At 43.3% G+C, this 27420-nt stretch overlaps 3 protein-coding genes across 3 annotated transcripts in view; 2 read left to right on the top strand and 1 right to left on the bottom strand.

Moving 5' to 3' along the window:
• Positions 1-2658: 2658 nt before the first annotated feature.
• On the bottom strand, positions 2659-6628 carry LOC139346093 (CD209 antigen-like protein C). The gene is made up of 6 exons (XM_070984993.1): positions 6503-6628; positions 6105-6176; positions 4368-4481; positions 3458-3609; positions 3252-3376; positions 2659-3166 (listed from the first exon to the last, which is right to left on the bottom strand). Exons 1-6 carry the CDS (start codon positions 6585-6587, stop codon positions 2971-2973), a joined length of 744 nt encoding a protein of 247 aa, XP_070841094.1. The 5' UTR covers positions 6588-6628; the 3' UTR covers positions 2659-2970.
• Positions 6629-7329: 701 nt separating this feature from the next.
• On the top strand, positions 7330-19184 carry ak2 (adenylate kinase 2). The gene is made up of 7 exons (XM_070985262.1): positions 7330-7549; positions 9125-9250; positions 11279-11389; positions 11723-11817; positions 13833-13905; positions 15046-15265; positions 18959-19184. The coding sequence occupies exons 1-7, from the start codon at positions 7451-7453 to the stop codon at positions 18964-18966; spliced, it is 732 nt and encodes a 243-aa protein (XP_070841363.1). The 5' UTR covers positions 7330-7450; the 3' UTR covers positions 18967-19184.
• Positions 19185-20911: 1727 nt separating this feature from the next.
• Positions 20912-27420, top strand: part of rnf19b (ring finger protein 19B) — a 32742-nt gene continuing 26233 nt past the window's right edge. Inside the window, exon 1 of the mRNA XM_070984637.1 lies at positions 20912-21220. The gene's annotated coding sequence lies outside the window, so the exon portion shown is untranslated. The remainder of the gene's footprint in view (positions 21221-27420) is intronic.

The following is a 27420-nucleotide window of genomic DNA, read 5'->3' as shown; positions in this document are numbered from 1 at the left end:
AAAAGTAGAGAAGTACGCACCAAAACATACTTCAAGTACTGAAAGTAAAAGTACTCATTAGGCAGAACGGCTCATGTCAGAATCATATTAACATCATATCACTGGATTATGGTCACTTCATCTTTAACAATATATCAGAATTCATTCATTGATTTATTGATTTTTGTATGAACTCTCTGAATCTGTGAAGTCACCAAAGCTGCCACACAAACACAAACACAAACACAAACACAAACACAAACACAAACACAGACACAAACACAGACACAAACACAAACACAAACACAAACACAGACACAAACACAAACACAAACACAAACACAGACACAAACACAGACACAAACACAGACACAAACACAAACACAAACACAGTGCAGTAAAAAGTACAGTATTTCCCTCTGAAATGTAGTGAAGCAGAAGTAGGAAGTAGCATAAAGGAGAAACACTTCTATACCTCAAACATGTGCTTCAGCACAGTACTTGAGTAAATGCACTTAGTTACGTTCTGTCACTGGTTATTACCTTCTGCGCAGCCCTCTGGACGGCTCATTGTTTGAGTTTTCCAGATCCTGACTTATAATATAAGTGCTATAATAATATATAATATAGAATAAGTGCTGAGAAAACTTTGTGTCACAAAGCACAAAACCAGAATACTGGAATTCATTTGTGGAACTGTGGAAATTTAATTTTCTATTTGTTCTCTAAACGTTCATATTTTACAGTTAGAACAATGCTTGGTATTTCTTCTAAAGCTTTGGCAGAACTGGATAAACAGACAGACAGACAGACAGACAGACAGACAGACAGACAGACAGACAGACAGACAGACAGACAGACAGACAGACAGACAGACAGACAGACAGACAGATGGTATAAGTGATACATGATGCCACTTATTTAAAACTCACCGCTGATGCTTCTGCATCCTGTTTTTTCGTGTTTTATCTTCACATCAATGTGCAACACACCGCCAACGTCCTCTGTTGACACTTCTGCTGTTCTTCGCTTTGCTCGTCAGCCTCAGAGATGGGGAAGAGGTTTTATTTGATCTGGTCTTGAATAACTGTTTCCATTTCCGTTAATTTAAATGAAGAGCAATTATTTCTCTGCTGTAACACGGAGGGCACAGACGGGACGTTGCTGCTTCTGTTATCCGCTTTGAGAAAACAAGTGACATGTTTCATCTTCATCAGTGCACATTTTTGGGTGACACAGGTGTAGTTGTGCTGCCTGTTAACATACATTTCAGGTCTGTCTGTAAAGTCTGTGCAGATTTGAAGAGCATTGCATTTAAAACACTGTCCCAGTCAACCTGACAGTGACGTTTAGACGATAACACAATCAAATTGTTGAAACGGTAACGATTTGTCAATTTATTTCTGCTATAGTTTGACTAAATATATAAGTGCATCGCAAGGGGAGAAAAGAAAGAAGTGAAAGGAAGTAAAATATTACAGGAAGCAGAGAAAACGCGATCATGAAAAAATAATCTGCAGGTGAAAGATCATTTTTGGTCAGTGCAGTTGATGCACTTCATACGATAAATCAACTAAATGCATGTGTTGGTGAAATTTGCATTAAACAGAAATATCTCAGTAAAGGTCTTTGTTTAGTTTGTTCAAACACCAGCAAGACATTAATAGACTGGAGCTGTTTAGTCTCAATAAAGACAAAATAATTCAAACGTTTTTGTTATTCTTCCCTCTCATAAATGGCACAGTTGTGGTTTTACTAACTGTAGGTGTTTGGGGGGGTGGGGGGGGGGGGCACAGGCTGGACTCCCACCCTTTACTGCGTCGTCCCCTCTCTCTCTGCCCGCCTCCCATTGCATCAGCTGTCTCTATCATAAAGGCTAAAAAGCCCAAGATAATAATAATTAAAAAAGAACTGTAGATGTTGGATTAGAGGTAAACAAACTTTATTTGAGGAATCTTGTCTGTAAATGTTTTAAAGTTACAAAGAGAACAAAATAAGACAAGTTATGATTGAAAACAGTTGAATACATGTCTACAGTGACCCCATGCCGCTGTGGCACTTATGAAGAAGAGCAGTAAAAAGCTGCTTCGGACAATCCCTGTCTGCTCTGTGCAGGAGGATGTAACTAAGTACATTTACTCAAGTACGTCAGTAAAGTCAAAGTACCTCAGATCTGTACTTGAGTCTTTCCTCTTCAGACCACTTTGCACTTCTCCTTCACTGCATTTCTGAAGGAAATGTTTTACTTTTTACTTCACCACAGTTGTTTGACAGCTTTACTTACTTAATAAATTAAGATTTCACAAGCTACAGTGCTTCAGTATAAATGAAACTAGTCAACAGTTTGTACAAATACGGCTGACAACAGTTGAATCGATCGATCGATTGACAGAAGAGTAACTGGCCGCTGTGAGTCAAAAACAGTTCATCGTTTCAGCGTCACAGGTGTGAAGATTTGCTGCTTTTCATTTAAGTTTTCATTCTTTTTAATGACCTTCAGGTTTGATCAGTTGAGAAAATGATCAGCTGATTAATCCACAATGAAAATCATCATCAAATGAGCTCAACCAGCGACAACATTAAGCTCCTGCTTTTACATGAATGCATGAGTTAGAATAATCTAATGATCTCAGATAGAACAGATCAGTCACAGAGGACATTTTTCTGTATGAGTACTTTTCATAATACATTTTTCTGATGATACACACATACTTTTACTTAAGTTATATTTTTAACGCACAACTTTTACTTGCAACGGAGTATTTTTACAGTGTGGAATTACTTTTTCTTCAGCAAAGAATCTAAATATTTGCCTTCACCACTGCTGATCTGTTATTGGGATCTTTTAATTAATTGTTGAGCAAGTATTTTAATGTTTGCTTTATTTATTCATTTATTTATTCACATTACCTGAATAACAGTAACGTAGCTCATCGTTATCGAGTGCTGAGGTTGTTTACAGGCAGAGTGAGACTTAAGCTCAGCCACGTTTCACTCGCACTTTAATTTTCCATTTTCTGCTGATTTCTCACAAATAAATCTTTCATCTGATTTGCAGAATTTATCAAACCAAGAGTTCAGGTCTGTTGATCCTTGCTCTCCCATCCTCGCACAGTCCTCTCCATCTATAATCTCCCCATTCTTCCCTGTCCAGTTATCTGGCTCTCCGGTGCTCCAAAACTTCAAACTAAGAGAGAACAGAAGGAACCGGCTCAATAAAACTGGGAACGCTGATTTTGGAAAGTGACAACAAACGTTAACAACAGTCAGACCTCTCGTCCAGCGGTGAGCCGTCAACCCACAACCACTTCCCCTCTTCCTGTGAGTCCGTCAGTCCGATCCAGAACTTGTCCTCAGGATAGTCCATCTTGTCTTGCAGTCTCTGATGCAGGAATGACTGAATGTGTGGAGAGATCATGTGAACTAATGCAGAGACATAAGGATGTGAGCTACATGAGCCTGCAGCAGTGTGTTATACCTGCTCCTCTCTGCTGTCTATCTGAACCAGATCTCCTCCTTTAAGTCGGCATTCTTCTCTGCTGTTATTCCAGGATGACTTTTTGGTGGAGAAATAATAGCAGTGTCCTCCATGTTTCTCCCAGCCTTCCAGACATTTCAGACATCTCCCAGCTTTGAGGAGATTACAGCAAAGACTTCAGTCAGGGCCAACAAATCACTGTTTGTAGTCACATGTGACTTGAAGGCAGCAGAAACTTTGAGGTGAGAAGTTTTACTTCATATGTTTTTAGTAGATTGTCAATCTGACTTCTTGTCAGATTATCTGTCAATCCATCACTGTTTCTTTAATCATCATGACAGGACGCAAACGTGTGAGAAAGCAAAATCCATCACTTACGTTCTTGGCCGTCTGTACCTGGTGGGCACGTTGTCGGCACATGGATACAGGTTTTTTCTTCACAGCGTCTCGCTGTTATGAAAGAGGAGAAAAAGATTCGGCTTTCATCAGGATTGTCTCTGTTTGAAAACCTGAACAGAGAACCAGAGTCTTTCATGTTCCAGTCAGTTGAGTTTCTAGATAATAAACAGATTAATAAGATGCGTCATCATCAGGATTCAACTGACCTGTGAGATTTTTGTTCTCTGCTGTCACCTTCTGGAGCTCTTCCATGGTTCGAATGTTTTTAGAAGCTGATTTTTTGAAAAAAGAAAGTAAAGTTCGTAAAGGTCAAACGCTGATTTGATAAATGAATCAGTGCTGATGATGAGCAGGAGTCTGTTTATCAGACGGAGCGCTGGGGATCGCAAGAAGAGCTCATCGTTCGCCAACATCCGTTGAGATAAATATAGCAAACTGAACTTAGATCTGAATGTTGTGCTGAGATTCACTTCATTTCAAGCTGTTCTATCACACTACACTACAAACTCACAGGTGAAGCCAAGAGCAATGGCAGCAGCAGCCAGGAGAGCGCTCAGAACTGCTATGGCCACTCTCTCTGATGTGACCTTTGACCCTCCCTTTGGTTCTGCTTGTTGCTGGGAGCCTGTGGAAGACACACAGTGTGTTTACATGCACTTAATTACACTAGTATTTAAGTACACATTCAAGTATCACATTCGGATTTATTTACTTTTTATGCAGCGTCCCAACATGTTGAATCAGAGTCCTGTAATAAAACATCACATTTTATCTGTTCTCTGTGCAAATATCTTAATTCATAAAGTAATTAGCAACTAAAACTGTGAGATAATTGTATTGAAGTAAAAAGTACAATGTTTCCCTCTGAAACATAGTGAAGTAGAAGTAGAAAGTGCAATGAAAAGACAAGACTTTGTACTTGGATACTTCAGTAAATGTATTTAGTTACATCCCCCCACTGCACAGATGTTCATATTATTGTGTTAAATTCTTCAAACTATACTTTCAAATTCAAATTATTTGGAGTCTCTGCATGCTTGAAAGGTTAGGAGAAAACATCAGACATGCAAACATTAGAGTACTGATGTCTACACACACCATTACACAGTTCAGTTGGTGGATGTGGAGTGTGAAGCAGGGACCACAGCATGTCGACAACACAAACAGGAAACATGAAGTTAGCACTTTATGTCACAAATGTCAAAACTTTTATCTGTCACTTTCCATGTTCACTTCCTCTTCTCTTCTTGACCTTGAATTTCTTTTTTCTTCCCATTTTACAATGAAGCGGGCTTCACCTGCTGGTGGATTGTGTTTCGTTTATTCTTCATTTGCCGGGAAAGCAGAAGATAGCTTCGCTAAAGAATGGCCACCTCATTTAAACAGCGTAATTTAAACCCTGTGAAGCCGCTTTCACTCTGAGTACATCAGTTAAAGCTCATGTCACTGGCAGCTTCTGCTGCAGTTTGTTCACACTCGTAGTGTTTGTAATATTTGATTTGTGCACATCTGTTTTCTAAACTTTTGTCATTTGAGAAACACAAAATGCCAGTTTTCTCTTTATTGCACTTCAAATTTGATATTTTTTATCTGTGAAAATTAAGTTACAGATATGCTTTTATGCCCTGCAATCGACGGGCGACCGGTTCAGGGTGTACCCCGCCTCTTGCCCGTTGACAGCCGGGATAGGCTCCAGCCCCCCCGCAACCCCGAAAGGGATAATTGGTATAGAAGATGAATGAATGAATGATATGCGTTTAGAAAAAAAACATGGGTTGATCCTTCTAATTGCCTTTTAACCCTCCAAATATTTAGTCTCCAGTTTGTTTGAACCAGATATTAATGTATATCTATAGTACAAACACTGAAGATGATTAAAGTTAAATGAGGATATATCCTCATCTGACATCTAATCCTTTTTTATTATGTATAATATTTAAACTGATTAATTCTATGAGGCAATGCTATGAGTTTATTTCTCTCCTCTCATACATTCTGTTGAACACAAAATAGGTTTTCTTGTGCAAATTTCATTGTGCACAATAGAATCTTTTCCATTTTATTTTCTCATTTAATAGAGTCTCCAAAGACAGCACTAGCTCTGGAGTCTGATGAAGAAAGCTCATTGAAGAAAACCTCTTTTTTTACAGAGACTATGCATTTGCACATTTGCTATGTGCCTCCTGAAGACCACTGACTCAAGACCACTGTTCAACTGTGTGTTTGTTTAACTCTGGTTTTTACCCACCGGGGAGCTCTGTGGACGGCTCCTTTTTCCTGACTTCGGCATATGTTGTTTCATCTGGTGATACAGCTGTCCCTGTGTCACAAAACCAAAGTGATGATGAAAGAGCTGCAAATACGTGCCGGACACTGACGAAGAGGAAGATTAAAAGTTCATATTTCCACTCAGACTCTAACAAATAACGGAAACGTTTTTTCTCAAAAATTTCTAGCCACAGTCTTCCAAGTGCAAGAGGGAAGCAAAAGTCACCACTTAAGAAAGCAGATAGATAGATAGATAGATAGATAGATAGATAGATAGATAGATAGATAGATAGATAGATAGATAGATAGATAGATAGATAGATAGATAGATAGATAGATAGATAGATGTGTTGGTAAAGTATCATGTTTAAGACTCACCAGTGGTGTTTCCCGTCGATTTTGTGAACTTCACATCAGAGTAAATTACATCAGCTTCAGTCATTTTACCGTTGTGGCTCAGCATCGGTGAGGGTGAAAGAGATGGTCAAAGTTTCACAGCAAACAAATGCTTCCTGTCTGAACCAACGATGGGGAGGGCTTTTAAGACATCTTCCCCAAAGTCACACCCTGGTAATCACTGTGTCATTTACATGACTGTCTGACTTCCCTTTTTGTTTCAAACAAAACATATTATTTATATTCTTCAGCAAAGAAGTCCCACGTAGACTGGTTGTTTCAGACAGGAAGTGAAGAGATTTTGTGTTGTGTAACAGGGTTGATGGGGCGCTAAAACAGAAAAATTAAAAACAATGAAGTTCTGATTGTTTCCATTTCTCTCTACCCATCTTTCCTTACTGAATGTGTGCTGTCACTATCAAACAAACTATCAAAGTCAAAGAGTTTGCTCAGTCTAAGTGAAATCAAGATAACCTTTGTAATTTGAGAGAGCCTGAAAAAGAGCCCAGAAAGGCAAAAACAAAATTCATTCATAAATAATAAAAACAATTGTTATAGCTGTGCAACCTAAAAAGCAGATGCTGGAAACACCAAATCAAAGGAAGATTATACTTTATATTAAAAGACAGAATATAAAATAAAACGTGACACAAAACAATGCACATTTTTTAATATACTAAATATCTCGGATTGAAGCCTTTAAATAAAGTTGCAGGAATTCCTTCCAATCAACGAACACGATTTCTGACAGAGAAGTCTGACAGCCAATCAAATGCTGTATTCTCCTGTAGAGGGTGGGGCTTAACCGGAGTTGCAAAAAAGGAGGCGGAAACGTTCCTTTTCCTTCCTGGCCAAGTTGGCTGAAGTGTCACCAGGACGACACAGACAGACTTTAATAAAGTTTCTGCCCTGGTGTCTCCCGGTCCAGACATGGCCCCCAGTACGCAGTTGAAAGAGGCTATAGCCGATATGCAGGAGGGTATTCGTGCCATCCTGCTCGGTCCACCCGGAGCCGGGAAGGGAACTCAGGTGAGAGAGAGACCAATGCGAGCTAGCGTAGCTAGCTGTTAGCCGTTAGCTTAGAAAAACTGCAGCGTTAAGCGCATGGTCGGTAATACTACTAGCTAATGCTAATGCTAACCTACCCTGTTTTACCTGTTTCCATATGTCACTCCCACTCAGCTGGAAAGCTTATTTCTGCTCAGATGAAGGTTGTGTTATCCTGAATGGAAACACGCGGGTCAGTTTCGTGGAGAAGTTAGCTCACTAGCTTTAAGAAACATGTAACGCCATGCAGATGCGCGCTTGTGTGTTTTTGTGGTTTCACTGTCAAAAGTTACATCTTAAAACCCGAATGTCTAAAGTCAAAGTTAGCTTTTGTCGCCAGCTGTGTTATTTTAATTGTAGAAAATCATGTCCGGGTGCTGCAATTAGCAAATGATTTAGAAACACAGTGGTGCTGGCCTGCACTTTGACTGTACAGTGTATGTGGAAATACATAAATACAAGAGAAAGCTCAGCTGTATGTTGGCCTGGATCTGTTCCCGTCAAACCAGTGCTTCAGGTAGATCCGTCTTCTAAGGCTCAATGGAGATATACCATTACGTATTCTAAAGCCGGTAATCACATAATTTTCTACACGTACTGACTAGTGTTGACATGCATTTTTGTGAGACCAACCATCTGTCTAGAAAACTGCAAAATGTCCACCAAAGACAAAGTACACGCAGTAGTGGACGTCATTGTGTTTGACATTTTAGGAGGAAAGGCACATCGTTGTCTTTTTCCCCGTAAGACTCCAGTTTCATAAATCCATTTTCAGAGAGATTTCTGTTGCGACTTTGTTGGAGGCAGAAGCCTGACCCTCAATAACATGTCACAGTGACCTCCTTCAGCCTGTGGTGTGACATCTCCACACTGTGAACGGCTCTCAGACCTGTGACACGTGCTCGGGCATGCTGTGTCCTCAGTCTCCTCTGTCTTTGACCATGTTAGCATCTGGTTTGAGTCTTCTGTTCCCAGGAAAGCTCTCTGAAGAGTCACTTGGTTTGTATGAGTAGATTCAGATGATGAGAAGATTAATCAGCAACTTTTCTGATGTTCGATTCGTAGTTTTTCAGCAGAAAAGTGCCAAACATTCTCTGTTCCAAGCTTCAAACCTATGAGGATTTTCTGCTTTTCCTCATCTTGTATGATAGTAAACTGAATGTCCTTGTGTTTGGTTGGACAAAACAAGTTATTTGATTTTAAATCATCAAAACGACGATCAGTAGAGTAAGTGGTAATCGAACTAATCCTACTTGTATTGCATGTTGCTCGTTTCTATATGTCGCATGCTGCCGTATGCAAACATCATCTTTCCCAGTTGAGTTATACACATGACAGCTGAATATGCTCCAGAGGTCACTCGGCCTGCACAGCTTTAAAGTTCAGTGTTGCTGCCATCAGGTAATCTGCTTGATGCTTTTGCAGGTGGTTGGCTCTCCGACAGAATCAGTGGAAATTCACAGCCAACCTGTTTCTTCATTTGTCTGGTTGCTGGTGATAATTTGCACCTTCTGTGATTTGTTGTGTATCCTGAACGAGCTCTCCTCCTCCCTGCAGGCCCCCCGGCTGGCAGAGAAGTACTGTGTTTGCCACCTGGCCACCGGAGACATGTTGAGGGCCATGGTGGCTTCGGGCTCCGAGCTCGGCAAGAGGCTCAAGGAGACCATGGATTCTGGCAAACTGGTAACGTTCTGCTCATCTTCTCATGAGCTCTGTGTGTTTTTCTGTCTCGACTCCTTTGCCCTCTCTGAGGCTCCTTGTTGACATTACAGCCTTTTATGTCCGGTCCCTCATGGCTAGATGTCTCAGTTTTGTTTGTCTTCAGTGACATTTACCACTAAAATGGTTTCCAGCAGCTGTAGAGCAGCAAACCAGAGTTTTCCTGGAAAATTTACTTTCCTTCAAGTTGGAGTGCAGCCAAATATAGACAAAGGTATTGTGTTTTTTGGGTGTCTGCCCCTCCTTCCCATACTGGTGAACGCAGGGAATTTCATCAGCTCTGACACAAAGGTGCCCCTGGACTCAAGGATGAACTGATTAGAGCCCAGGTTTGATTCCAGCCTGCAGCCCTTTGCTGCATGTCAAAATGAAGGCAGAGAAAAGGATCAGCTGATTAGATCTTTCACAAAATACAGTTTTGGCCATAATCAGGATAAAATAACGGAGTGATGTATTTTTTTCTGCAAAAGGTCAAAGGTCAGCTTCATTGTGACATCATAATGTTCTGCAAAAAGACTTCTGGTCATAGTTCAACAGCGAAACTGAGGAACAAGAGGACAGACTGTGACCTTTTTCACATTTAGTCAGACACTGAGTTGGTGACACTGATCTTTTGTGTCCTCCTTGAAACTGTGCTGATTGTTTCCATATCCTGTGCTGTCGAATGAAGACGAAGGTGAAGCATCAGTATTTGAAGTATTAAGTCCCTACAAGCTCACTGGCTGTGCTGATATTGAGCTTCAGGAGATTGTGCCATATGATGAAGCTCTCTATCAGTCCTCTGTACTGCTCTGTAAAAACAGTCTCTAAGTGCAAACAGCGTGTTTCTCACTGGACATTATTCACTGGACTCTTGCATGTCAATACAGAGAGAACTTGCCTTTTCTAAAGAAAAAAAAAATACACGTCTGGACTGACATGGATGTAAACTGCAACTTAACTGGTTGATTGAGGCCGTCAGTCATGAGACTGTGACTCTAGTTGATCTTGTATGTAGTGTTAAATCACATTACTCGGCTATTCTGCAGGGTCAGAACCTGCAACTCTTACACTCGCTCCACACTCACACCCTCAGCGATAAAGATAAGATGGACCAATATTAAAAACGCCTCCAGCCTCCGAAATGACCCGTTTAAACAAAAACTCATGAAGGTCGGCTTCATCACAGGTTATGACATCTCGGGCCACATTCATACATATTCTGAGTGCAGAGAGTTGCTCATAGTGGCACAATTCTTAGGAAGTTCTTGGAATGGTGACTTTTTCTAAGAATTTAGGAGTCAGGAGGAGAACTTTTAAGAGGCTTAAGAGTTTCTTAAACTGAGGAAGAGGAAGGAGAAATGTTCTCTAAATGCTGAATTTCAGCGAGTTAATGAAATGCTGCATATTAGATGGTGCAGGGATGATGTTTATAGTGTTCTGAATACAGTGTCACAATAACGCCAGAAAAAGAGGTGAGTAATGACTCCTAACCCTCCGAGTGATCACACAAAGACATGAACTGCGCCTTCACGGCCTCATGCTGTGGCGCAATTCATCTCTTTTCCACTGGGTGTCTCCACCTTTCATGGACAAAGCAGGCTTGTATAAACTTGCCAACAATCATGCAAATTGATGAAAGGTGAGCCATTTTTGCCCATTAATAGGTCTTTCAGATGAATCACGTAGTGGAACTATATCTCGGTCTCCTTTTCAGGGTCTCATCACGTGACTGATGTCTCATTTCAGAGCAGTTTGTGTTTGCTTATGTTGATCTACTGCATAAACAAGTCTGCCTGTTCTCCTTTCATTGTCATGAAGGAAGTTTATTGTGTATCATGTCTATCAGGAGCAAATGAACTGTGTCAGCATGTTGTCTTTTGTAATAAATGTCAGTCTGTTGTTGACACTGTGTGTGACTTCTGTACAGAGCTGTTACTGTGCAGAATGCAGCTGATTGCAGCGTGAATAGATTCATGTCTTTTCATACATATCGTCTTTGTCCACTCACAGGTCAGCGATGAGATGGTCGTGGAGCTCATAGAGAAGAACTTGGACACGCCGGCCTGCAGGAACGGCTTCCTGTTGGACGGGTTCCCTCGCACAGTCAAACAGGCGGAGATGGTTAGGATTTAATTTGTTGGTCATAATAGAAGAGTCGATGTTTGTCCGTGTCCAGTCTAAGATCTGCTCACTGCATACATAAAACATGTGGATATAGATGATGTCAGATCAACATGCTGCAAACTGAAGCAGTTTTCTCCTGTAGTTTTAGGTCCTGTCACTGTTTTGTGTGTTACAGAATATCATTGAGCGTTTCAGACTTTCTCTTGATGTTTTTGTTTAGTCAGCAGTGGAAGGAAACGAGAACAAGATCTAAGCGCTGGGAGCTTTTTGGACTGAACAATAGATGTCAGTCACGTCTCATGTTTGACTCCCTCTGTTCGTCTCCTCAAGCTGGACGACTTGTTGGAGAAGAGACGCGAGCAGCTGGACTCTGTGATCGAGTTCGCCGTCGACGACTCTCTGCTGGTGCGTCGGATCTGTGGCAGGTAGGAGCCGAGAGAGAGAATGAATTATTCAAGACCAAAGAAAGTGTTCAATCTGTTTTATTTCCCAGGGGTTTATGATCCCCGTGATGCAGACTGAGAAGCTCCTCATTCTGTCTGCGTGGTGAATCCAGCCGGGCAGGTAGATTGATTAATGTGAACAGTGGAGTCTGGGACAGTGAGATAATGTTGGAGGGAAGTGGAGCGTGAAGGCATGCGATTAACGGCGAAGGTGGCCTGAAGGGGTTGAGAGCGTCCCGTGGCTGCAAGGTCACAGGTTGAATCCTTAAAGGAGTCAGCGTGTCCGTCCCTGATGAAATGTGCTGCACTCTGTCTCTGCTCAGCGCTCGATTGCACTTTGAAACTGTGTGCTGACACTTTTCATGAAGCTCAAAGCGGACATGTGTAGAACAAAGAAACTGAATGTCAGAGGCAGCGACAGCTCATGACTGACACTTAAAGTTACTTCTAAACACATATTTTTTTTTAGTGATGAATTATTGTCGTGGTTTTAAGAAAAGAAAGCAGTAAATGAATCCAAGGTGAAGTGTTTGTTATCTGATGGACGAGGACACGCGCTTCTTCTCTTCACTGTTCATATGAGAAAATAAAAACATCTGTTGATTTCAAGGTGCTTTCAGGGCCTCAGAGTTCTGCTTTGGTAAACACGGACGCTGTAATTTGCGACACTGACCAATTGAAAGCCATTTCGACAGTGCTGACCTTTGAGGGAATAGAGACAAATGGTGTGGCCACATCCAATTATCCATGTCCCCAGCTGATTTATGCTCCGTGCTCCCGTGTGACATTGGCATTACTGCGATGGCGCCGTCGAGCTGAACGTAGACGCAGAGATGTTTGAGCGGGACTGATGAAGGTGACCTGCAGGAAGTTATGTTTCTTCGGCAGGTTTTGGGGGAAAACAGAACATTAACACCCCGCTTCTGTCTCCCTGCCACAAACGAGCGTTGCATGCTTACTTGATTATGATCATAAATCATAAACAACCTTGGCAATCCTTGATTCCTTGCATTGAATTTAAATACTTAAAGACACATGCCCACACGCATATATGCTGTCATGAGGTCTGTGGTCCAGCAGCGGCCCACTGAAGGCAGACTTTATCATCCACAGCTTTATTACAGACGTGGTGACACATTACAGTGGGCCACCTCAGTGGTGGCGGCTTGTTTACGCCTGTCTACGACCTGGTTTTGTCCTTAATCGTGCCCAGACTGTGTCTGTTTTGCCGCAAGTGAATCACCCAACAGTAGCCGCTGCGCAACCCGCAGGAAGTCGCCTCGTCACCGAGCGTCCAGCGGCACTTACTTTGCAGAGATGCTCTGATAAATGTTGCTGTGCCACTTTTTGGTGGGACCTGGCACTGATTCGCTTACGTAAGCTCCGCAGGTTGAGGCCAAAGGGAGGACTGAGGAGAAAGTTTCAACCCTTATAACAACTTAATTGGCAGTGTGTTATTGTTTCCTGGTACGTTTCCATCTCTGCCTCCGTTGTGCAACAGGTCATTATTTATGTAAGAGTTTTGACACGGTTTAATATAACACGCTGCGCTCTGATTTTAGGCTGACCCACACGTTGAACAGGCAGACGTGTTTTCAGAGGCCTTCATCTGAACACGTGTCGGCGCTTTACAAAATTTGTGTTGTGAAACCTTTTATTGTGTGTTTTGCAACACAATGTCTGTCCTCTTTCTTCACAATAACCGCTCTACATTAACCGTACGCCACACTGAACAGAAGACACTTTGCAATGGGCCATCTTTCTGTCCATGGGGGTCCAGTGTGAGGAGGAGGAGGCCGGCTGCTGCCTTTTCAAGCCCAAGTAGGACAAGGGCAGAATGTGGGATGTGAAAAGGACAGTTAAGTAGTTAGTGAGTCACTGTGGCTGTCTAACCCTCATCTGTCCTCCTCCTCCTCCTCCTCCTCCTCTGCTCTCACTCTTGATTTCTTTTCCGTCCTTGTTTTGTCCTCCTCATCGTCTCCCCTCCATTTCCCCAGACTAATTCATCAGCCAAGTGGCCGCTCCTACCACGAGGAGTTCAACCCCCCCAAAGAGCCCATGAAGGATGACGTAAGTAGTTTCACTATCAACCCACTTAGAAACCACTTCTGGCTAAACTGCCACCTACCTACAATCACTGCTGGGCTGGAGATTGGTGACAATCAGCCAGCTTCAGACTTAAGTGCTCTGACGCAATCTGAGTGTATAAAACGTTTGTTCCAAATGTTTTTGGTTCAAAGCCACCATCCTTTGATTCAGCACATTAACTCCAGACACACGTCATGAACTCTAAATAGGAGAAAAGTTCAGATCTGCCACGAGCTGAATATTGGCATGATGTCTTTTAACATTTTGAACATGCAGTCTGCTCTGCGGTGGCACCCAGTGAGGAGAGACCATTTGGCTTTGAAGTGGGAGGTGATTGATTTATTGATGGCACTAAAAGTTTTTCCAGGTGGCGATCAGGTCAGAGTTTCCTGCAGTGTTTTGTTGTCGTGTATCAAAGGTCATCGTTAATTGTTCAGATGTTCATCCACCAGCTGATGAGTAACTCGACGCGTCCGGCGCTAAAGGCTCTGCACTCTGGTGCATTACATATCCAGAGACTGCAGATTTATCAACATGTGTGTCCTGCTGCCTTCAGGGACTTAATTAACTGAAGCAGGCTTTCATACTGTGCACAGCAGATAGCGTATGAATCATCCATACTAATTGATAGATGAATACAGGCTGATTTACAGATGTTCCTGCTTTAACGACAGTAAACAGAGTTTTTCATGCTGATTTAAACGCATCTATTGGCTGAAGAGTAACTGTAAACTGTATTTAATGTGAATCTGTCACGTCTGGCTGATTCCTGATCTGATTTCTAAAGCCAGGTTTGGTGTGGATACCAGTCCCACAGGTCGGATCCATCAGTGCTTTGTGTGTGAAACTAAGTAGCTCATCTACAAGCAAAGCTACGCACATGGTGACACACAATCCCCCGCTTAGGAAGGAGGCTGTGATTTCCACAGCTTCTGTTTTGTTGACTAACACAAAGACAGATTGCAGCACAGGAAAAAGTGACGCGAGAAGAAAGATGAGAGAACTGACCTAATTGTCGGCGTGAGGTGAAACTGCTTTCAGGGTTTGCAGCTTTTACCGCTCAGTGCTTCTCTGTCCTCGTCCCACCTCTCATGTGTTTTCTCCCGTCTCGTCCGCGCTCAGGTGACGGGCGAGCCGCTCATCCGCCGCAGCGACGACAATGAGACGGCGCTGCGCTCCCGCCTGGAGGCCTACCACCGGCAGACCGTCCCTCTGGTGAAGTACTACAGCGCCAGGGGCCTGCACACGGCCGTCGACGCCGCCAAGAGCCCGAGTGTCGTCTTCGCCTCCATCGTCGCCGCTTTCTCGTCTGCCACGGAAGTCCCCGCCCGTGCCACCGCCTGTAAAGTCGAAGTGTTCTTCATTTAAAAAGCTTTTTCATCCTTCCCACATCCCCTCCAGCGGGTTCTTTCTTCCCTCAAGGGTGAAGATTACACAAGAGTTGATCAAGTCACAGTGGCAACAAAATGTAACTTGGCGAGGTGTAAACGTGGAAGATGGAGACTCGATGTGGCGCCAGCGCTTCAAGAAAGTCACGATATGCCAGCCGTGTGATCCCTGTTGTAGAAACAGAAAGGATTTAAAGTTGTATTTTTGTTACTCTTGATCACAAAATCAGGTCTGAAAGAGAGCAAGTCAGTGTAGAGCTGATCGATAAGCAGCAAACAAACTGACGCTGAGCACTTTGCTGCTGCTGCTGCCGCCACCTTTCAGCGACACAGACGTGAGATTTAAGGTTTTGACATTTAGCAGAGCAGAATGCTTTTCATCGGACCGTGTTTAAAAACATCGATGTTGCATATTGTTTGCCTTCGCTGGACAGGTTTGCTCTTGTTTAATCCATGACTTTGCCCTTTTCTCTTCTTCCTCAGTGTCTGATTCTCGTGCACGTGCAGTAGATCTCCTGTTTTTCCTTCCAGCTGTGTTTCCTCCTCCTCCTCCTCCTCCTTCGCTTCCTTCAGCATAGAAACGCAGCAGATGTGAATTGTCCCACCTGCCAGTTGTTTCCAGTGGCCTTTAGCGAAATGTAAAGAGTGGGAAGCTCCTTCTTGTAGTCTGCTTCCATGGTTATGACACACAGCTGAGGTATTTGACCTTTAGCACCTGATTGATGCAGTTTGTGTCAAAAACTGTACTCCAGTTAAATCTGAACACACAGACATGATGCACATTTTTTTGATTCAGTGTGACTTAGACTTTCCGAGGGTCATGCTTTCCCTCTTGCCCCAGTGCAAGTAAATAAATCTGCTTAGAAATCATAGAAAAAGACCCTCCTTATAACTCCAGAAGTCGCCTGAGAATCATCATGTTTTTATCTTGTCTTCGGTATCAAAGGAACCCAGTGACGCCATGAGTCGATTGCACACAGGGACTGCTAATGGCTAATTCTGCATACTTTTAGTCATGTCTTGATTTTGTGTGGTGGAGGGGTTGGGGGTGGCACAGTCTATATGACCAGTTTTAAGTCATTCATGAGGAAATCTGTTTCAGCTGCAGGTTTCGGTGCTGCTGATGCTTTAACCTCAGACCTCCAGCTCACCACAGAACTAACACATCAGGGGGTTCAGACGATGATGATGCATCAGTTACTGTGTCCAGTGGAGACCTCCCCCTGCCCCTCAACCCGGGACATACTTCCCTTCCTTCATTCATCCACCAGTAACCTGCTGTCTCCTCCTCTTCCTCTTACTTCTCCTCCTTGGCTCATGTCCTGCTCTCGCTCTCTCGGACTCCATGAATGACCTTTTGGACGTTTGAGAGACTGTACTTGTTAAAAATTAACTCAGCATTTGATTGATATGGCTTATTTCTAAATCAATATGCACTTTACTGTGGAACGGACCGTACAGTGTTTTAGTAGCTGAATTAATCCTCTGGGCCTAAATGGTGTTTGAGTGGAGCTCAGCGTGGCTCCACACCATCGCTGGTCTGAGAAAGTGATGCGTGTGATTTCCTGTCTGCCTTTTGTGAAATCTTATTATCTGAGAGACCACATTTCTCAGATAAATCTGTGTCAGAAGCAGTGGGAGGCTGATCATCGAGTCGCACCAAATATTTCCACACACAGTGCTGTAATGAGGCACTCCCGAGCCGTTTTTAAATTGTGGATGCTGGTTAATGGATAATAATGGACGTGTAAAGAGGCACTGACACATCTCTCCTTTGTTTAGACAAAAGCGTGATCTAGTTTTTGGTTGTTGAATATGACTGTGAATGTGTAGTCTTCAATGTTTCCCAGTGCCTTTAAAGCACATTTAATCAGTATTTATCAGATGATAATGTGAAAGCTGGCAGTCGTCGTGATGAACCTACAGAGAATTATCACCTGAATCTGAAGCATTATACAAAAAAGAGTAGAACTGTACATTATATAAAAAGAGTAGAACAAGTACTGCCAGAATATGTGTGCTGCTTAGCTGCAATGCTTGAAAAAGGTGATTTGTCCAAAGGTTGCGGGTTAAAAATGATCTTGAAAAGGCAAAAAAAAGCCTTAAAATCACATGTCTGATAGCTGTGGACACCCTGGGTTTTAGCTGTCCGGCCTCAGCTTCACTGCTTCGCTTCACTCTCACAGCTCTCATGGTGTCATGTTTGGCCGCAGCAGGAAGATGATTTCAGGACAGGAGACAGATACAGTTAGCAACTTAGCAGCTAAAGAATCTGTCCCTCGGGAGCTGGTAGTGACCAGAAGCAAAAGAGAGAGTTAAAAGAGAGAATATTAGACTTCTGTTCATCACGTGCTCAGAGACACGAGTCCGTAATGTTTATCTGAAACTGCTGCATATGTAAGCCAGTAAATGTGATATATGTCACTGCTGTGCCGACAACCTGCTTCTGCTGCCACCAACTGGCTAAAAACATCAGTTATTGCAGGTTTTCCTGGTATGTAACCATGTGATATGAAATCAGAGCGAAGTTGCTTCAGAAAGAGTGCCTAAAATGCCTTGTTCAGATTGTTTAGATTATTTGAGCGTAGAGCTTGTTGAAAGCTTCTTAAAGTCCCCTCCATGTGAACTTTGTCTTCAGTTGTTTTGCACATCAGTGTCCAGAGTTCAGCGGCCAGTTGGACAAACACCCTGTCAGATGGATGGAAAGTAGTTTTTTTTATCAGTGACATTGAAAGTTAACGATGACGACTTGGTGTCTTGTGCCGGCGTCTCTCGGCGGGAGGACTGACATCACAGTCTGTGTGAAGTGAGCCGGATCAAAGAGGAAAGCTGAAGGACACCGGCGGCTCAAGAAAAGAATTCCCCTCCGGAAATGTTTTGATTTCAGGCTTTTGTTTCGGCTGCTCCCAAAGGGGTTTTTAGCTGCTTCTTCCGCAGGTTTGTGCTGGCTTGCTATGCTCAGCTCCATAGAAACACTCTTCTTGCTGGCACACTGGCTCATGTCTGAAATATGAACAGCAGCAGGGATTTCTTTTCTGTAATATTTCACATGTTGGAAATGACAAACTGGGCCTGTGGACGCTCCTGTGACAGCGGCTTTTTGAGGACTCTGTCCTTGAATCCTTGGCTCCTCCCTGGCCGGTTCGATTCCTCCCGGCTCTGTTGTCACCTGCTGTTTGTGTTCAGTGGAAACATCTTGCATGCAGACTGTGTCACTCTCGCCTTCCCTCGAATACCGATGTGTTTCTATTCTCTCGGGGTTGTTGTGAGGAAAAACAAAAGCAGATGTTGGGCACTCCCAGCAAGCAGATTCCAGTCTCTTATTCAGCTCAGCCAGACCATTTCATGCTAAACTTCCCGTAATATTCCGTCCTGTGCTCAGTGAGGCCTTGCTTCCTTTTTTATTGGTCACTGTTTGAAAGCTGTGAATGTGTAGATTTACAATTGAAACCTTGTTTGTTTAGTTCACCCATAAATGAATGTGACTTTTCAGTGTGCACTTTAACTGCACTCGGCTCTTTTTGTCCGTTGCTGTTGACAGTTCCAGCATTTAAATGACCAAAAAGGTGTTATTAGTCGTGGCTTGTTGAATTTTCTCTGTAATTCACCCAAAACTTTTCCCCTCCTCTCTCTCCTTTGTCTTCCAGCTGGTTGAATCCCGGGCTGCTCCATTGCCGCCGAGGCGAAGGATTGGAGTTGGCAAAAGATTGCGGGTGGGTGGACAGATGGAGGGAGGGAATCAGAAAATCAGGGGAGTTAGACGTCGTAAGTTAAGGTTAAATTTGCGGTGCTGTGAGGCTCGTAGTTGCAAAGCTTATTGTCATATTCCTCATATTTCCCCTCCCAATAAATCTCACTTTCCTGCGATCATCACATTTTGTGCACATTGTCTTTTGTTGAATCAGTTTAAACTGGCTGTTGTAGATAAATATAATAGTTTTAATGTGTTCGCTAACTGATAAAGACATGATTTTGGCTTTTTGCTGTAAATGACATGATAGGAATGCAGACGTTGATATTTGGAGAAAGGAAGTCCAGCAAGAGGTTGTGCTTGTGTTTTAACCCAAAAATGACTCAAACATGGATCATCTTGGTTCAAAGCAATCAGTATTCTTTACATCAGCAAGACGGGAGGACCAACCAGGCAACTGCGAAACCCCTGGTTCTTGCAAATTTGCACATGGTGAATGCTCCATTTTAGGGGTATTGATTGGTTTCTGAGTCTTTGTGCGAAATATAATGAAGCTGCCGTCTACATTGCGGTGAGTGCTGTGTATTTAATGGAAACTTTGATGCAACAGCAGCAAATTGTTGCCCCGAGGCCACCAAAAGGTCAATCCAGGCATGTGCAGAACACACAAAAGAAACACACGGTGATATAAAAAGACAGGAATATGATTTGAAAAGCGGTGGTGAGGTAATTTCATCCAGTACTTCAGGTGTTTAAAGTAGAAGTATTTGTTTTTCATCCCCTGTGACTGATACAATAAACAGTGTTCTTAAGGCTGGTGCATCAGTGCAAATGCAGCATTTTGCAGTTGTAGCTGGCTGAGGTGGAGCTAGTTTTAAATTCTTTATACATGTTTAGCCCACTGCCTCCCAACCTGATGGTGCGGCCCCTGAGATGAATCAGAATCAGAATTCCTTTATTGATCCCCGACAGGAAATTGTTTTTGTTGCAGGTTCTCCTTCCAAGGATAGAATTAGATAAAAGTAGAAAAGAAAAGATGTATATAAAAAAACAAAATATTTATACTGAGAATATATACACACACACACACACACACACACATACATACATACAACAAATATACAGCAAAATATATATACTGAGAAAAAATAAACAGTATATACAGAAGGAAGGGCCATTCAGAGGGAGGAGTGGTGCAGGTTGATGGCTACAGGCAGGAATGGTTTCCTGTGGCGCTCAGTCCTGAGTTTTGGTGGGATGAGTCTCTCACTGAACGTACTCCTGTGCCTGACCAGCACATCATGAAGTGGGTGTGAGACATTGTCCAAGATAGTCTGTAGCTTAATCAGCATCCTCCTCTCTGACACCACCGTCAGAGAGTCACACTCCATCCCCACAACGTCACTGGCCTTACGGATCAGTCTGTTGGCATCCGCCATCCTCAGCCTGCTGTCAGTGGGTCACATTATCAGCCTGAGGGGTCCTGAGATGATCGGCTTCTGTTTGTTTGACTTCTTTAGGCTTTGAACGATTATTGGATGAAGCCATGTGGGATGTTGACGCACATCTTTATTCTCATGCCAACGAAGGGCTGGGGTACCTGGACAACAAGGTGATATCAGGCAAACCTTCTCACTATCTGATCAACTACAGATGCTATCATCTGCTGTTTTTCTTTGAAGTGTGATGAGTGCAGTGATGAAGAACAGAACCGTGAAGCTGAACATGAAGCTTTCTGCTTCTCTCACCACCAAAACAAAACTCTTCCCAGTTATTCCTCTCCCCTTTCCAAACAAACACACATTTGGTTTTACAGTAATCGCTGAACTTCCTGACGGGAGGTGACGCCACGGGGTGGGGTTTCCGTATTGTTGACGGCGTGACGTCACCGACCGGGGCTTTCCTCCTTGACGTCAGAGGGCAGCGGCAGCAGCGGCGGCGGCGGAGGAGCGGCAGGGAGAAGCGGAGCGAGCTGCGGAGATCACACGGAGTTTCAGCGCCGCGCTCCTGGGGCGCAGCAAGACCAGAGGCCGCCGTCACCTGCCAGGAGCCCCCGAGCCCGAGACGAGAGAGGCGGGCACCGCAGCGGAGGACTGGTTCTACCCACAGCTTATCGATAAATAGCGAGGCAACAGCAGGAGGGAGCCAGGATCGGAGCCGGAGCGGCCGTCGCATCGCTCCCAGCCTCTCCTGTCGAAGAAATCCGGTCCTGAGCAGGGTAAGAGCTGTTTGAGATGTCATGGATTTAACAGACTCCAGGCTTCTCCTTGTATACATCACCTAGATAGAAAGTAAAAGGGCCATCTCAAGGGGAGTGTAGCAGCCTGCCACCATAAACCCCCAAACCAGTGTTTTAGTGTCTGTGATTATTCATAAGCATGACAGTCACATTCTGTGCATCTGTCAGTCAGGAGGGTCAACTCAGACCAAAGCCACCCAAAAAAATCTCCTGAAGCGTACACGCTAAGAGGCTATTAGAATAAACAGGAGGGAGTATACAAACCAGTGTCCAGCCTCAGTGCTGCTTCATGTCTGGAAATAATCAAACAGTAAAATCAAAATGTCCTCAGCTTCAGTACAGTCATGGTCCAAGTCATCCAGGATGCCTAAGAGTTAAAATCCTTCCCCGGCTTCCCCTCTAAAACATTCCAGTGTGCTCCGCCACTCCCTGGTCACTGTGTGGCCTGAGGACACGCTGCATTTTCCTGTGAGGAAAGAAAAAATACATTATGATAATAGTGAATTTAAAGAGAGCAAACAAGGCAGCAGAGCTCAGAACAGAAGAGGCGTTACGATAAAGTGAAAGACGAGGTCTCACGAAGGCACTGAGCCCCATAAACACCCTTCACAGGAACATAATCTGAATATTTAGGGGATTTGCATGTGTTTGAGCCTGGATTTTATGATCATACTTTCTCAGGGGGGAAAAGGTGTGGTGAGATTTTCCAGCATGGGAATGGTTCACACTTAAAATGTGTGATATGTGTAACCTCTCAGAGAAACTCTGAATCCAGAAGCAACCTGAACAGATAAACATCAGGCAGCGTTGGTCTCATGAACTGGGGAGGTTGTAAGTCTTTACACTGTAATTAAATACCTGTTAAGGGGCTATAATTGGCTCGTTTGTGATTTTTAGGACAGGTGATAAGAGTATAATGAGCTATGCTTTGTGCCCGCTTTCATATTGTCGTATAGGTGTTTAAAAGCAAGTCTGAAGCAGTGGATTTTCTCACATTTAACAGTTGACAGCTGTAACTGGCACTGTAAGGCAGAAGTGAAGCAAACAGCCACAGCAGATAATCGTTATTAACATTGCTTTCAGATGGGAATCAGCTGCGCAGAGGGAGGCAGCACGTTTTCCCCATTTTAAGATAAACGGCAAATGCTTGTACAGTGACTAACATGTTACCTGATCCAGTCTGAAGGGTCCTGACGCAGATGGGCCTCCATGCGAGTTAGAAATAATCACATGGGCAGAAAATACTTTCTCTGGTGATTTGATGCCCAGAGCTCAATCGATGAGTTGACAAGCCTGAAACGATTATTGCAAAACAACACACGCTGACTGATAAGTAAGAAATGACTACAGAGAAGAAGTGACTGACGCGACAGCACTAATAACCGCAGAGCAAACCCTGGATGCAACCCTACATAACCCTTCGTTTAGCTTCCAGAGTCTGTCCTAAACTGCACAGAGGATGACGAGAGGAAACCAAATAACACTGTTTGTGCTGCACAGGGCAGATAAAAGGCTGTGCTGTGTCTGTGCATGGCAATTTAAAGCTGTTACACAAAATCACTTAAAATAACAGCTGTTGTTGCTCTAAATTGTGAAGTTATTGACTGATGAACTTCATCATTTATAGTGCTGTGTTGTTGTTTTTTTAGATTTAAACATGTACTGGATGCTATTCTGCTGCAAAGTGACTAAAAAAACAGATTTCATTAAAAAATAACAGCGTATTTTATGACAGGTGTGAGTTCAAACACTCAGGTTTTTTGTGCTCTCGGTCCATGTCGGGAGCAGTTCCTCTTGCTCGTCAGAGGGATTTGACCATTACCTCATCCAGAGGAGGTTTGTGTTCCCGTGTCATTATGTGGTTCAGGTTACAGACAATAGCAGGGAATTACACGCTCAGTTGTCGCATGTCCCGTGTCTGTCTCCACGGATTGTGCTGCTGCTTCCTCTCTGAAACCTGAATCCACTCATCCAGTTTACTACTGTTACTGCTGCTCACCTCACCCGTACCTCTGCGCAGGCCTCCGTGTGTGTGTGTGTGTGAGCGTGTTCTGAGGATGTGTGTGTTAAGAGGTGGCGTAAAGGGGCTCAGAGGTTTGCTCTTTGTGACTCTAACGCCTGCAGGCCTGACATTAAACATTCAACAACTCAGCGGTATGGCTCCTGAACGCTCCTCTAATTATAGCAGCAGATTCTCTCTACCTCCACCTCCCAGTGCATCGCTCTGAACTCTGGATGTTCTACATGTTCTACATGTTTGTGTGCGTGCATGCGTGCGTGCGTGTGTGTGTGAGTGTGTGTGTGTGTGTAGGAGAAGGATAGATGTGTTAATGAGAGGCAGTGGGAAAGAGAGAAAATGCTCAGACTCTCCATTTGTGTATCCATCTGCCTCCCGCTGCATTTATTCCTAAAAATGATAAAATTCAAGGTTTTTCCACAGACAGACAGACAGACAGACAGACAGACAGACAGTGCTGTCCCATCTTTAGTAGGAAACTGGTCATTGTCTGTGGTCATTTTAAAGAGCATGAGCTTTTCCTCATCAGTCATTTCTTGAAACTGAGTCCTCGTCGTGAGTGGTTGGATATCAAACTTCAATTCTTCTTGAGTGTTTAACAAAACTGTCAAGTCGCGCTGAAACTATGAGTGAATCAACGGATTTTTCAGTGGACAGGAAATTATTCTGACAGTGAGTTAACATGTAAGTCAGTTTCAAAGAAAAAGTGCAAAAATGTCACTGGTGACGACTTCTCAAATGCGTAGAGAAATACATTTATACTAGAATTCACTGTTAGGTGCGGCCATACTGCTGAGTGTGAAGTGAGCGCTGATGGTCGCATTTTCTGTTGGCAACATTCTTGCTTTGTTACAGCAGCATGACTTTTGAACAACTGTGCACAATGATTGACTTGCTGACCATCAAACAGACGCAGAACAGCATCAGAACTCATTTGGAGTCATGTTTCTGTCCACCTGATGAAATTAAGTCTAACATTTGTTTAGCTCCGTTTTGGTCTCCTCCGTCTCCAGAGGGAAACATCTGGCTCTTTAGCTGCTGAATGCTCTTCGCTGTAACTGTATCTGCCTGCTGTACTGTGGGTTTGCAGAGCTTTTCTTGTTGGTTGTCGCTTTAAATCTGCATATGTCTTTGATTAATGTGCGAAATATTAAATTAATTGCTAATAGCAACCAATGCCACAGTTTCTGTGTCGACTAAAAAATGAGCTCGATGTGGCAAATGGTTCGGGCTGACCAGTGAGGGAAAACAGAAACAGTGTGAATATAAGGCCACATCTGTGCCAAAGTTCAGGCATCAACAGCATCGAAAGAATGCAAAACAATACCCAACCCTGCGTATGTGCAGTCAAATTAACAAAAGTGCTTTTGTCTTTTGCAAATTGTCTGATTTTCTGAAATTACGGTAAAATATAAATTAAAAAATCCTGTGATTTTTGAACTGAATAAGCCTTTACTCACTGACAGATGGACACACAGATTAGAAATACACTCGTTTCTACAGCAGTGGACGCAGTCATTAAGGTGATATGGAAACTGGTCAAGTGTGCTGTGCATTTCCACTGAAAAGGGTGTGTAAACATTAGCAGATAACAAGTCTTCCTCAAACACACACACACACACACACACACACACTCACGCACACGCACAAGTTATGAATACTTCATTCTATTCAAATTTGTGTGTCATTCACTTTAGGCCATTGAAGGAAGCACACATCTTCAGGTGAGGCGCATGTTGCCAGATGTTTGGAAGGTTTTAGGTGAGAAGACACACTCAAACACACCCACTCAAACACACACACATTTACTGACAGCGTTCAGGTTGTGTGTGTGAGCTGGATTCCTGAGAGGAGCAGGACTTCATGTCTGGTTGTCAGGGTGGTTTTTCCACAGAGGGAAGAACTGCTTCCATTATCGGAGATATCAGCTCGCCCCCACACGCACACGCCACAAACCAATCACTTTGCTTACAAAACAACACGGCGTCTACAGCACTTCATGCCCGCAGCCCTGCTGTTCGGAAAGTGTTTCTTGTTGATGTGTGAAATACTGACAGTAAACAATAAGTACTTCATGTTCTGCGTAACACTAACTTCAGCTGTGCTTTCTCAGTTCAGCTCATCCGAGTCGTTCGCTGGAACTGTTGATTTTCTCATGAATAAGATCATTAATGAAAGTGGAACAACTTCATTTTTATGTTTGTCAGACCTGACAGATTTATCTGTCCCAGCAGGTGTGGTTCATGGGACTTTTTTCTTTTTGATTGCCAGACAAAAAAAATACGATTGGTGATATAGACCTGAGGTAAAATTAAATAGTTGCAACAAAGGTGCGTTACTCATCTTCCGATGATGACATTTGGCACTGTCTTTGAGAGTTTTGAGCAGTTAAATCTTTGCTGTCAAAATAAAGGTGATAATTGACAGGCAGAGGAGACAAGGAGACATACTGCTGCTGATGTGTCCATGCATGTTCAAACTGTGGTGAGGTTACTGTGTTGCCCAGCTGTGTAGGTGCCAATGAGTAAGATATTTAGTGGAATAATTAACCTGAAAGTGGAAAAACTGTCGTAATGATCAAGTTTCCATTATGTTAAAGTCATTATCACAGTTAACACATGTTGTGAGGGTGAGTGCTCGTGAAGCGACGGTTTTAGCTTGTTAGTTTTGGTTTGAATGTTGGTTTTGTGCAGTCACATGAACTCAGCAGACTCGGATGGTGGAGCACGAGCTGTTCAGACTGAATATGAGGTAATTTTTTGCTCCACTGGGAACTCCAAAAACTCATTTTCCTGCTCACTCTAGTTGTCTCGGAGAAAGGCCGGGAGCTGTGCCAGCTACGTTTCTGTCTATTGTAAACATACATGCGGGTGAGATTAGCTTTCTCTGACGCTAACAGCATGGCACCACTTTGGTCCTGCATGAAATATGTGAACAACTGATGGATTTCCATAAAATTTGGCACACACTTTGGTACCATCATCAGGCTAATTAGCAAATGTTAGATGCTAACATGCTAAATTCAGATAGTGAAGATGGTGACATCATCTGCTGAACATCAGCGTGTGAGCATTTTGCCATGTTAGTGTTAGCATTTAGCGAAGTGCTGCCTCACAGACTCGGGACACCCAGCTTAAACCCAGAACGGGCCTGGACAGACCAGGACACCTGGTCACCATAACCAGGGATGTTTCAGTTTTTAATCCATGCAGATGACGTTATTTCATGATTGAAGCAATTTAATTTTACTTTTCCGGCTGCTAGCAGCTCCACGGTATTAACAAGGCTCTCCACAAATTCTGCTTCTGAATGAAGTTTCGGCTTCTTCCTCATTAGCCTGTCAGTGAAGACTTAACTGCATCACACTGTTTCTGTCAGAATGTGGTCTTCTGAAAGCTGCTTGTTGGGCATCCAAACTCAGCAGACAAGTGTTACCTTTATGCAAATGCATTTGTCCTCACAGCTCATCCAGTTTGGCATGTTTCAAGCTGTAATGACTCGTGAAATTGGTCTTTTTCATCCCCGTAACTCAGGCACACATCGGCTTGACATTTACTTAAAGCTCGGCAACTACTTTTGCTTTCTTGACAGTTGCTATGATGCACTGACGTGCCGTCAATGGCTAGATGCATGTTGCATTCAGGGACCACTCAGAGGATGTGTTAGTCTACTCTTTGATCTAAATTCCTGTCGAGAGAAGTTTTGTATATTTCTGAGTTGAAGCATCCTGCAGGCTGAATCAACCTGTCCTGCAGGCTGGAGGTTGTCCACCCCTTCTGTATGTCCACCAACATCCCCTCGACATTAGAGAACTACAGTTGGACGAAGGAGGCCTCAGCTGTCGATGGAAATGCTGTGTATAACTGTGGGCTGCTGAAAGAGGCCATGGCCTTTCTGAATTATTAATCAAAAAAGGTTCCTAATTTGTGGTTGTGTGATGAAAGCAGCTGTGTGGGAGGAGGCTGCGGTGAGGTCATCCAGTACACCGTGAATCAACACTGAAGCAAGAGGTTGGCATTCGGTTCTTTCTGCTCTAATGTGTCATTATAACCCAATTAATCAGTCGTGATATCTAATCTGCGTGACTCAGCCGGTCCGTCTGCTCAGTGGAAGTAGCCTTGACTTGTGTGTGTGTGGTCCTGTATTTTTTCTGTGTGGACCA

Source organism: Chaetodon trifascialis, chromosome 17 (assembly GCF_039877785.1).
Source record: "Chaetodon trifascialis isolate fChaTrf1 chromosome 17, fChaTrf1.hap1, whole genome shotgun sequence".
In the NCBI taxonomy this organism is placed as follows: domain Eukaryota; kingdom Metazoa; phylum Chordata; class Actinopteri; order Chaetodontiformes; family Chaetodontidae; genus Chaetodon; species Chaetodon trifascialis.
This window is presented reverse-complemented; position numbering and strand designations above follow the sequence as displayed.

Excerpts from the sequence above, each read along its gene's own strand:
- LOC139346093 (XM_070984993.1), bottom strand. The coding sequence starts at position 6,587 with ATGCTGAGCCACAACGGTAAAATGACTGAAGCTGATGTAATTTACTCT. Across the intron at positions 6,177-6,502 it reads ATCGACGGGAAACACCACTG|GGACAGCTGTATCACCAGAT; the intron begins GTGAGTCTTAAA and ends TTTGTGACACAG. Across the intron at positions 4,482-6,104 it reads GCCGTCCACAGAGCTCCCCG|GCTCCCAGCAACAAGCAGAA; the intron begins GTGGGTAAAAAC and ends TGTCTTCCACAG.
- ak2 (XM_070985262.1), top strand. The coding sequence starts at position 7,451 with ATGGCCCCCAGTACGCAGTTGAAAGAGGCTATAGCCGATATGCAGGAG. Across the intron at positions 7,550-9,124 it reads GAGCCGGGAAGGGAACTCAG|GCCCCCCGGCTGGCAGAGAA; the intron begins GTGAGAGAGAGA and ends TCCTCCCTGCAG. Across the intron at positions 11,390-11,722 it reads CAGTCAAACAGGCGGAGATG|CTGGACGACTTGTTGGAGAA; the intron begins GTTAGGATTTAA and ends CGTCTCCTCAAG.